Below are 12,193 nucleotides of genomic sequence, written 5' to 3' on the forward strand. Positions count from 1 at the left end.
GCTGTCAGAGGCACTTCCAGCGGTGTGCAAATGTGTTTCATTATGAGGAGTGGCTGTCATTAGCACTGCCCTGTGTAGGCATCCAGCTCTAAGAGGCGCCATAACGAAGCGTGTGTCCAGCATGCTGCTGGCGCAAGGGGACAGAAAGAGAGAGAGAGAGAGAGAGAGAGAGAGAGAGGAGAGAGAGAGAGAGAGAGAGAGAGAGAGAGAGAGAGAGAGAGAGAGAGAGAGAGTCAATGAGAGAGACAGACAGACAGACAGACAGACAGACCGACAGACAGAGGAAGAGGGGGATAGAGAGGGGGAAATACTAAAGGAGAAGGATAGAGAAAGGGAGAAAAAAACAAAAGCCAGAATGTGCGGGAGAGAACGAGGGAGACAGGAAAAATAACAGATATAGAGAAACAGAAGGAGTGACAGCAAGGTAGAGGAAAAGAGAGACAGAATGCGGGAGAGAAACCAAGATATGGAAAGACAAGAAAATAATTGTGTGAGGTATGCAGGCATGAGGGAGAGAGAGAGTGAGAGGGTGAAAGATTGATAGAGAGAGAGAGAGTGAGAGAGTGGAAGAGTGCGATATAGTTAGAGAGTGTGAAAGAGAAAGTGAGAGACAGAGGGTAAGAGAGAGAGAGAGAACGGTAAGCCCTAGGTCCAGAGACTTACTTCCGCAGGTCCCGTCAGGCATCTGCATGTAGCCGTTGAGGCAGTAGCACTTGTAGCTCCCGTAGGTGTTCATGCACCTGTGCTTACAGGGCCTCGGCTTCAGGCCACACTCGTTCAGGTCTGCAGGGCAAGAGAGGCAGGGAGGCAGGGAGAGAGGGGGAACAAATAATTGATGAACACCTTATGGTGTGAAAAACAAGAGGCGACAGCGGCTCCAGAACTCGTCAATAAGGGGGGAGGGGAGGGAGGTCAAGGGGTCAAATGGCTCCTTCCTCCCCAAACACACCCTCCATCCATTAAGGTTTAGGGTTCAGGTGTGTGGGCGGGGGAGGAAGTGGGAGGGGAGGGGAGGATGCGGAGCAGGAGAGAGGTGGAGGTATTTGGGAGTGGCTGGGAGGAGAGGGGAGGAGGTGGTTGGGGTGTGGGTGGAGGGGCTGAGGAGAGGCAGGAGAGAGGAGTAGGTGTCGGGGGGGGGGAGCAGGAGAGGGAAGGAGGAATGAGGAGCGGGGAAGAGAAGGTGTAGGAAAGAGAAGGATGTGGGGGAGGGACAAGTCGTGGCAGATGCAATAGGATTGCGGTGTTATGACATGTCAGAGGTTTCCTCTGTGATAACACTGTGATGAACGTGGCGTCGGGGGGGTGTTAAGTGACAAACCAGTGAATTACCTGCGCCGGATACAAGATAATAGGGTAGGGTCAATCGCGCCGATGGCTGAGATATCATAAATCATTTAGTTGACAACCCCTGGAAATTGTGGGGTTGGCCCTGTTTTGCAGTTAAGTCCTTGAAAGAGTTGTCAACCTGTCACCTTTGATCTACAGCGTGTCCGGTGCCTAGAAAAGCCTTCGCTTCGAGTGTCTATAAAGATCAGATTTAATATGGTTCGGTTGAAGTTGCAAGAGACTGAGGAAAGAATTTAATGTTCACTAAGTAAAAATTGCTCATCTAAGATGTATCTTCTTTTATTAGCTTTTGAATGGGATTTCATTTCAGAATGGACATTATTTCAGTTGTCTAGTTCTCCGGTTCTGACAGTTGAGTTGCTGGAAAAATGACAGAATGCCTGTCATATTAGAGACTCGTACTAGACTCCAGTCCCCAGCGGATGTCCAAGCAGGTAAGTGTCCATCAAAATGGTAGGCAATGTGTGATTGGTGGATAGCCAATCTGTCAAATCACCCATCAAGAAATCACTTCCAGTCCAAAATTGGAGCAGACGATTCTCCCTTCTGTCAGTTTGAAAGGAGAAAGAATATTTGCATACAGTTTGACTGCGGTATTCAAGGCACTATTATTGGCAAAGGTTTTCGAGCAATCAGTTTGACTGCAGCTGTCTGTTGATGAATTGTGATATTGTCAAGTGTTCTTTCAGCGCCAATACAGGCCTTGATCAATGAATGTTAAGCAAGGAAAATCGGTTGAAACACAATTAGCCTTGTCTGATGAAGCACTTGAAGCAGGTATGCTAAGTATTTGTTAGGTGCTGCTTACTAGGGTTTTATAATAGTTGAATACCATTCAGCCAGTAAAGTTGGTAATAAAGTCAGTAATTAGTCTCAAATCATTTCCTCGTTTCCCACCCTCTCTTCTGGGGAAATTAGCTGATATATGAGCACATCCTCGTTCTTACGAGAATAGTTTAACTTCTAATTAATTAAAGCGCTCAAACAGCTTGTTGAAGAATACGATACAGAGTCAGTCAGCGGTCCAGACAAGGTGTTCCTCATTCCCTAACCCTAACCCTAGTTTTATGGGCGAAGACGAAGGTGGATACAAATTTGCTCTAAAGAAAACCAAAACAACCACAACAACAACACAAAAGAAGGCATTCCTGTCGGTAACCATGGGAACCCATGAGATGACATTGTCCATCAAGACAACTATGGGATGGCTCCCGCTTGTCCGGCCCAAAACAAAAAGTGCTATTTATTTTCTATGTAAATTAGGGATTATTGAACATGAGCGCATTCTCAGACGGTGAGCGCTTCACACGACCATCAGCACCTGTCAAACAATCAGAGAGCCAGGGGCCTCTGGGGCCGAGACTGACAGACTGAAAGGAGAAATAACACTGCAAGGGAGAGTGGAGTAGGGGGGAGGTTAGAGGGAGAGTCAGGGGGAGAGAGGTTGAGGGGGAGAAAGAGATAGGGAGGGATATAGGGAGTGTGAGAGAGAGAGACTTAGAGCAAGGTAAGTAGGTAAGTAGCATGAGAGAGATAGTAAGAAAGAGAGAGAGAGAGAGAAAGAGTGATAGAGAGAGAGAGAGAGAGAGAGAGAGAGAGAGAGGGAGAGAGAGAAAGGGAGAGAGAAAGGGGAAGAGATGGAAACAGAGAGATAATACGAGTGAGGTAAGGAAAGCACCATAACAAAATAAAGGAAAGAAAGCGAGAGACGGAGATATGACAGATAACATGTTTAACGCGGAGTGGGGCAGGGTGCAGGTGGAGGGCCTCTGGCTCTGGGGCTTACAGTAAACCTGGCCCTCCGGGCCTCCATAATACTGGACTGACTCAACAGAGGTGATGCGTACGTGTGGACAGATTTATAGGGCCTCAGACCCCTGATAGTGAGCTCTGTTCTGCTGCATACCTGACACGCCTCCATCACACAGAGAGATTAGGCATGAGTGTGCGGGTTGGGGAAGGGGGGGTGAGTACTTCTGTGTGTGTGTATCTGTGTGTATGTGCGTGTGCGTATGTGAATACATGTATGTGTTGGTGTGTAAAAAAAGTGTGACTGTGTGAGTATGCGTGGGTTTATGTTTATGAAAGGATCTATGTGTAAAAAATTGTGGATGTGTTTATGTGAAGGTGCATGTGTGTGGGATGGTGTGTGTGATGGTGTGTGTGTTTGTTTGGCGTGTGTGTGTGTGTGTGGAGGGGAGGTAAGAGGGTGGGTGGGTGTTCATCCCCAGCGATGTGTGAACCCTGCGGGAGATAACGGTGGCCATAATGGTGGTCATTGTTCTTTGCCGGTGGAAAAAGTGGAGAGAAAGAAAAACAAAAATTCAAATCAACATTTTTTTCTCCCAGTTCTTCCTTGGAGCGCTCGACATCTGAGAAACGATAGGGGAGAGAGAACACGGATACAAGAAGCATTACAACAAGTCCAGCTCGCCAGAGTTATGAGCAGAGAACTCATCGTGGCTCCTTCATGCCGACAGGACAAAAAAAAAAGGCCATTTGTCAACCGTTCGGGCTGGGAGCGGAAGAAGAGCATAAATAAAGGGGAGAAAGGAAATGGGAGAGAGACACCAAGAAAGAGAGAGCGAGGGAACAGAGGAGAAAGATGTACAGTGATGGGGACACGCACACTGTGAGCGTGGCCAGGTTCGCCATGCTTTGCATTCACATTCACCTCCTGCAGAGATATTTATACCTACAAGTCTGCACTGCCATGATAAAATAAATATACTGTATACTTTATCCGTATAACTGTATATTTATCCATGGCAACATAAGGCATCGTGGGAAGATAGGGCTGATAGATAAGCCTCATTGCTCCGTACTGGTTTTATGTGGTGAGTGCGTCTGCAGGACCATGCGTTTGGTTGCCCAGCCGTCAGCAGAGAGAGAGTGTGAGAGAGAGAGAGAGAGAGAGAGAGAGAGAGAGAGAGAGAGAGAGAGAGAGAGAGAGAGAGAGAGAGAGAGAGGGGTGCCAGGGCAAGAAGGGCAAAGACAGGGCTAAGCTGCCTGCCGTTTGACAATGTCAATCTCTCACCCTCTATTGCCACCCTTGCGGGCGGGCGGTCCACGGGGAGAGAGACAGGGAGATGGATATCCCACAGTGGTGGGGCGAAATAGCCCGGCTCCTCTGCTTGGACGAAGGAGAACGAGGGAGGAGGGAGAAGGAAGGGGATGGTTTAAAAGAGACAGAAGGAGAAATGGTGGATAGTGTGGAGAGAGAAGGAAATTGGAAATAATGAGAGATGTAGAGAGAGAGAGAGAGAGAGAGAGAGAGAGAGAGAGAGAGAGAGAGAGAGAGAGAGAGAGAGAGAGAGACAGGAAAATGAAAGCAAAATGAAAGTGAAAGAGAGAGAGAGCGAGAGCGAGACAGAGAGAGAGAGAGAGAAATAGAGAGAGAGAGAGAGTGTTATTGAGAGTGTTATTGGAGTGAAAGGCACCAACGGCTGGATTAGAACACCTCTCCCCACATTCCTGAAGAGCAGGGAAGAACATACTGCAGCAAGAGGATTACGCCGGTGGGACTCAGACATGTGGTCGGAAGAGACAGAACATAGCCGGAATCTTTTCACCTGTTCTCCTCCATTAGCCCTCCTGCTCTGCCACTGAGGAAGAAGCCAGAAGGAGCTCAACACAATAACGCCACAGATTTCAGAACTCATCCCGCATTATTCTCTTCCAATTTGTCTGTGTCGGTGTAGAGGTCATAGGTCAACGGCAGACAGGTGGTGTGTGCTTAACAGCCACACCAGTGGCGGTCTGGTACGTGGTGGAGGTGGTGATAGCGGGGGAGTAGGGGATGGTGGTGGAGGTGTTGATAGTGGGAGAGGTGGGGATGGTTGGCAATTCTGCTAGATTCCTTTCAGCCTGAACTCAGTTACAAGGGACACCAAGAAAATTATGATATGAGTCTAGGAACAAATGATCTTTGGTAAGATACATTTTATTGTATGTGTTTGTCTCGTGCTTTGCTTGTGTAAACGCGTAAAGGGTCAAAAATTCCATCAAAAGATCAATACATATTGGAAGATACTGTAAACAACTCATAGCTTATCTATGCATACAGAGCTCACGCGAGGTTCATAGGTTCATATCTGAGTTCACACTTTTTGTTGAGTAGCTTCACAAAGTAAAGTTCACAGCACATTCACCGTCCCTATGCTCACCATTAAATCATGTAATTCTATTGGTTAAATTAGCCTAATAAAGCAAAAACACAACACTTTGGCTACAAGGCGGTAATGGTTGGTAATTATATACAGACATCCACACCATGATTTGAGTTGGTCCCATCTGGTTTGTATTGCTTTCAAATGACATCCAGCAGGCCAAAAAAAAACAGATGAGGCAAGGATAGATCCGTTTCAGGAAAAACAAATATCAAGTAGGACACTTATGCACAGACTGCAGATCTAATTTTAAACCGTGGTAATGGAAGAAAAAGAGCCTCACCACAGCTTTTAATAAGGAACGACTAGGGTGGTCTTGCGGAAGAAAAAACACAGTGAGAAAAGGTCAAGAAGAATATATGCCGTTCCGAGGCGCACACTGTACTCTCTGTGACGGCAGAGCAGAAAAATATTTAGGAAGCTCTGAAGATGAACGTTATTAGTCGGTTCTTTTGGCGAAGCCGGGGAGAAGTGAAGTTTTAGAATAGCTGTCTCCTTTAAAGCGCTGTTAATGCTAATGACCACCTCACTCTGGAGCTGTTTAACATTGTCTTCCCGTAAGCCAAGTGACGAGGCAATTAGATCCCCCCTCATGGTATAAACACGGCGTTATGGTGAACCAGCGGTACATGAACGCATCGCTGTTGTTCAATGTTTTTTCAGGCATTGTTAAATAAACGGACGCTCCAGATGGATTTTTTTAGTGAGAGAATTATCCGTTGGGATAACGTCCTGCATGATGACGAGACTCGCTGAGGAATAGCTCCTGAGCATCGGGAACATGTATCAGCGCTTTGCTTTGTTACTGTTTTATATCACTATTTAGTTATTTAGCTCTGGATGCTTTTATCCACAGTGACTTGCAGGGGATGTAGGTGATATTAATGGGCAGGAAAGGGTTAAGCCTCTTGCTCGAGGTTGCCTCCAGCTAGGGTGCAAACATTGGGGAATTTAACCTAGAACCTCCTGTCTTAGCTGGTGAAATTGTGCAGGTCTATCGAGAAGCTTATATTTGTAAAAAGAAATGTGATGATGGTTGAAAATTATTTATATTTGCCTACATTCATTTTGAACATGAAATAATAATAATAATAATAGCTTTTACCTTACATTAGTCAGCTTGTCTCCCATATGTAGCTTTTTAACAAAACATACAATACAACAAATTGAAAAAGCTAGAGGAATGATTGGGTATCAAGCAGAAGAGATTGGTTGATGCAATACCTCCTAGAGAACCTTTGAATCTACTTTGACGGTGAGCAGGAGGTGCACTCCCACTCCCACCCTACCAACCCTGACCTAACATAAATACTTTGTGATTTTGTCCCCCCTAGTATATTCTGTTCGATCATTTTTCATTGAAAAGATCAACACGTTCCAGTATAGATTCCTATTCCTGTGTTGCTCCCCAAGTAAAATATGTGAGAAAGCGGTTGCCCAATAAATGAAATACGTAAATATACAAATAAATAAATAGCCTTGAGAGAGCCTCAAGCAACATGTTTGGAAAATACATATAAGAAGGCAAAGAACATTTTAGCATGTCTGCCGTCAAATTTCATAACCTTATATTGCTGTTTAAGATTACATTTTTTGGAATCTATCATATTTGTAGCACGACCCAAGCATGGAATAAAATCATTTTGCTTCTAATCAAGCAAAGCAAACGCAGCCTGCATGTAGTGGGCTGTGTTTTTGTGTGTGTTTGTGTGACGCTTCAAGTGAACATTTGAAGTCTACAATGGACATGAAAATACCCCAATACGTGCGTCCCACACGAGATGAAATATGTGATTAAACCATCATTTCTTTGAATCTATAATGTTGGAAACCTGGAGTGTGGAACCTGAAACGAAGATGGTTGTGAGTTTTGTAACATCATCTCTTGTTCGTTGGTTTGTGCTGCTAAGTGACACAGTGGTTTCCCAGGTGATAAGCACTCCTGTTAATTGGAGTGCCTTTAGGGTCATTCATCTGTCCACAGGCCCTATTGAGAGCCAGAGGAATGCCTAGCTAAGCCTGCCAGGAGTCTTTCGCAGTATGTGTGTGTGTCTGGGTGTGTGTGTGTGTGTGTGTGTGTGTGTGTGTGTGTGCGCGTGTGTGTGTGTGTGTGTGTGTGTGTGTGTGTGTGTGTGTGTGTGCGTGCGTGTGGTGTGTGTGCGGTGTGTGTGTGTGTGGGGGGGCTGTCAGTGTGTGAGTGCCAACCCATTTGTTTAAGCATGCATCTGCAATGAATATTTGTAAATATATACTTTCGTAAATCTATGTCATCAGCAAAAGTTAAAATAAATGTTTTCTTGCGTGTTGCCGCTTCTCCTTAAACACTGAATCAGCATTTTTATTGCTTGATTTATTTATGATATATTTAATATATCTTAGAATATACTTTAGGAGCAGTCAGCCAATGGAGGAAGAAACAAGGGCAGAAAAGCGGGAGGTAGAAACGTCATGTCTCATGAAGAGTTAAAACTAAATTGTCCACAAATGGAAGAATTATGTCACACACAGCGCACACCAAAACACTAATATCTGACTAAAAACCCTAAAACCATTTGGTTTAAAAAAATGGGTTCTCAACAGACATATCCAAACGTATCTAAGCATTGAAACGCTTTCAGCATCGCGGTGTCCGGTGTCTTAGATAGGAGCGGATGGCCATTGTGGACTTTATGCAGGGCACAGATCCGTTTCTCATTCCCTTTTGTTCCAGGCAAAGACAAAGTCTGGTTGTCTGTCAGTCTGGCTGTCTGGCCGTCTGGCTGTCTGGCTGGCTGTCTGGCAGACAGGAGCCACCTATCGCCCGGCAACGACCGGTGAGGCAGAGGGAACATTCTGGAAAGGATTTCTTTCAACTCCCCCCTTTCTTGTCTTGCCATTTTTAATAACACGTTATCCTACTCCCCATGTTAGGGCTCAAATCCCACAACAATTTTCCAAGACACTTGGATGCACGTCAAATTACTTTGTCTTGACAAAACCCTCCACATTTCCTATGGTTTTCAGGCAAACACACACACACACACACACACACACACACACACACACACACACACACACACACACACACAAACACACACCTACAAGCCAAGGGGCATATAAAAGGCCTACACGCAATACCCAATATGCAACACAACACACTCCCCTTCGTGGGCCCACACACACACACACACACACACACACACACACACACACACACACACACACACACAATCAGGGAGCTCCAATAAGTCAGGCTGTGTTGCGCGGAGGTATCTGAGGTCAGTGATTGCGATGTTATCTCCACAGGAGAGGACTTGTCCCCTTCAGCCGTTTCCATTTGAGCTGATTCAGCTCCTCTCTCTCTCCCTCCACCGCCCTCTCTCTCTCTCTCTTCCTCCCTCTCTCCCCTGTGATTAAACCTTCCTGTGTCTCCTGAGCACATCTGCTGGGAACCCAACCAGCCTCTGAAGCAGATCCCCTTATGCGCTGGGAATGATCAGCAGGATTAATACGTGAGCGCTCCCTCGGCCAAGGGAGGAGGGACGGCGAAACAAAATGACGACAACTGAAATAAATAAAAAAAGATGACAGCAGTATTGTACGATGGCTCGGGGCAGCGGTGTTTACCCGGGTAAGCTGGTGAGACAGAAGGGTGGAGATGTCGTGAAAGGGGGGCGAGGGCCTGTGCAAAGCTTTATCCATCCTTAAAGGCAGAAATTCATCACCTGGCTACACCTTGCTGCCCTGCTTTATTTAAATACAGCATAGGAAAACTGCATTTATCTGCTACTCGTTTATGCCTATTTAAGTGCAGCGAAGGAACATAAGGCACAGTCATGCTCATGCTCCCACTGTATCCAGGGGGGATATTATCCCCAATAAAATGTGTCAACAAAGATCTGAATGTGGTCAATGTGCTGTTTTTATTGTTGAAAACATCCCCTCGAGAGAAATATAGCCTATATAGTGTGAACCCTACACTTTGAAACAGATTGTTATTGGTGTGCGTGTCGTCTCTTTCTTAGTCTTACAATATCCCATCAACAAAAAAAAAAAAATCACCTTGTAAAGAGCAAGACAACACAAACACAAAAAACAATAGTTATTAATGCCAAAATGTTTATAAAAGGTTAGGCTTCCGTGATTGACTGCCCAGGTAATTTGTAATTGGGGGGGGGGGGGCACAGAGGGGGTGGAGTCTTCTCATGTTTCCTGCTTTGTGCGGAGATATTTTATATATATATACCGAAGAAATCACATTCGCGAGTGGATGAAGATTGCAAAAGTGTGTCTCTGCAGTGTTGACCAAAAAACCTATCACACATTTTTTTTGGCTGTTGGCAGAGTTTGTGTTTGCCAATTATGCACTTACTCACTTCCCCCGCCTCAAGCAACATGTTTGGAAAATACATATAAGACGGCAAAGAACATTTTAGCATGTCTGCCGTCAAACTTCATATATCAAACTGAAGTCTGATCTGTGAGACTACTGCTCAGATGAACTCGGGGAGCCAGGAGGTGTGGATCAGAACCTACCTTGGTTGCAGGTCTTCCCGGTGAAGCCCGCGTGGCACTTGCACTTGTTAGGTCCGACACAGTCTCCGTGTTTACATCCGGGCTGGCACAGGGCTGTAAGAAGGAGCGGGGGGGGGGGGGGGGGATGGAGTTGGAGATCAATGCACTGCGCCCTGGAAGAGTCCTTGGAGCAATTGAGCATGAAAAACATTCTATCCATGCACCTTTTTATTTTGGCACGCTTCAAGGAGGGAAGCAGTGTGTTATGTGTCTGCTAACCATCTATGTAATAAGACATGTGTGCGTGTGTAGATATTTGTGTATGTGTGTTTTGTGAAGGTGTGTGCGAATGTGTGTGCGCATGTGCGTCTGTGAATGTTATTTTTATCTCTCCACATGAACCAAATATAGAAACCTCTACATCCTCTTAACACCTCGATGTTAGCAAGCACCTGAACGCTCCATAAAACTCCAAAGAATAACCCTTACTCTCACGGCTTTTAGATGCAACATGAGCTGTATACGTCTATAACTGCCTGCAGGACTAAAAATGTGGGTTTGCTGCTAGAAGATGAGCTATTCCTAACGGTATCAACACAGTGTCTTGCCCACAGGAATCTGTGCACACTGTGTTCGGCGAGACTGAGGAGGAGGCCGTTACATGGTCTGGTCACCGGAGACTACGGTTACTTTCACACCCAGGAAGGAGGAGTGTGTATACAGGGAACTTCGGGCCACGTTGGCATGTAAGTATGCACGGCCTCCGTGTGTGTGTGTGTACGGTGCGTGTGTGTGTGTGTGCGTGTGTGTGTGTCTTTGTGCGGCGCCTTAGTGAGCGAGCCGCTCTCTCCCCTGCTTATCTGACTGCTCCTGCCTCGGCTTGCAGTAAAGCATGTCCACTGCACGCCACCCCAGCCAAGTGCTGCTAATTTTCATTTAGGGCTTCATTAGCTCTGTCATAATACGAGCCAATCACAGGGCGTAATTACCCCAGCGGTGAATGGCACCCCACACCAAAAAACTAAAGGGATGCGTGCATCGGGTGGCATTGAGATTTTGTACAGTTGTATATATGTGTGTGTGTGAGTTTGTTTTGGAGAGAGAAGCCCAGAATGTGAGTGTGTATGTGTGAGTATGTGCGTGTGTGGGTGACAGTGCAAGCGCACATGTGTGTGATGTTGGTGTGGGCATGTGTGTGAGAGTGAGGTTGCGTGTGTGTGTTTTTGAGAGAGAAGTACAGATTGTCAGTGTGTTTGCATGTGTTTGATTTTGCGAATGTGTGTGTCCATTCCGAGTGCTGATGATGTGTGTTTTTGAGATAGCAACAGATTGTGTGTGTGGCTGTCTCTTATGTGTGGCTGTCTGCACGCCCACATGTTTGTTGTGTTGGTGTGAGCATGTGTCTGTGTGAGTACATATGTGAGTGTGAGTGCATGTATGTGTGTGTGTGTGTGTGTGTGTGAGTTTGTGTGTGTGTGAATGTGTGTGTGTTTTTGAGATAGCAACAAATTGTGTGTGTGGCTGTCTTTTATGTGTGGCTGTCTTCATGCCCACATGTGTGTGGTGTTGGTGTGAGCATGTGTGTGTGTGAGTCTGAATGCATGTGTGAGTGTGTGTTCATGTGTGTGTGTGTGTTCATGTGTGTGTGTTTCTGAGTGCATGTGTGTGTGCATGTGTATGTGCTTGTGTGTGTGTGTGTGTGTGTGTGTGTGTGTGTTTTAGAAAAAAAGGAAGAAACAGATGAAACCAGGATAGCAGAGGGAGAGAAAGGGGAACCATGAGATGAGAGTCCTAATCCCACATGAGCCAGCTTTTGCTGTGTTTTCTAAATTGCGGTGCGTATCTTTTGTTGTGTATCTAAATCATTACACGGATCAAGTCGCATTTGGGAAAGCAAAGCTACGGGCTTTACGATGTTGTCACACACAGCCTCGAGTCAACACCTCGCAAGGTTCCATAATTCTTGAAGGATTCTCTTAGATTTTAAATCAGAAGTACATAAAATATGCCGTAATGAAGAGGCAGGTGATACGCCGAAATGAGTTTAAACGTTGGTCACCGCTTTGGATTCAAGGACAATACCGGATACTGGGTGAAAAAACCACCGTCTCTCCTGGCGTCACTAAAACACCCGCTGCCAACTTTATATGTAAAATCAACTTGGCTGTAGGCCTACCCATTCT

At 45.8% G+C, this 12,193-nt stretch overlaps 1 protein-coding gene across 3 annotated transcripts in view; it reads right to left on the reverse strand.

Moving 5' to 3' along the window:
- npnta (nephronectin a) overlaps positions 1-12,193 on the reverse strand; it is a 46,330-nt gene that overhangs the window by 18,687 nt on the left and 15,450 nt on the right. For all 3 annotated transcript variants that reach the window (XM_079729590.1, XM_079729589.1, XM_079729591.1), the window contains 2 exons: positions 10,032-10,124; positions 664-783 (listed from right to left, as the gene is read on the reverse strand). In XM_079729590.1, the coding sequence (XP_079585716.1) occupies positions 664-783; positions 10,032-10,124 (213 nt within the window). The remainder of the gene's footprint in view (positions 1-663; positions 784-10,031; positions 10,125-12,193) is intronic.

Source organism: Pollachius pollachius, assembly GCF_949987615.1.
Source record: "Pollachius pollachius genome assembly, chromosome: 2".
Lineage (NCBI taxonomy): Eukaryota > Metazoa > Chordata > Actinopteri > Gadiformes > Gadidae > Pollachius > Pollachius pollachius.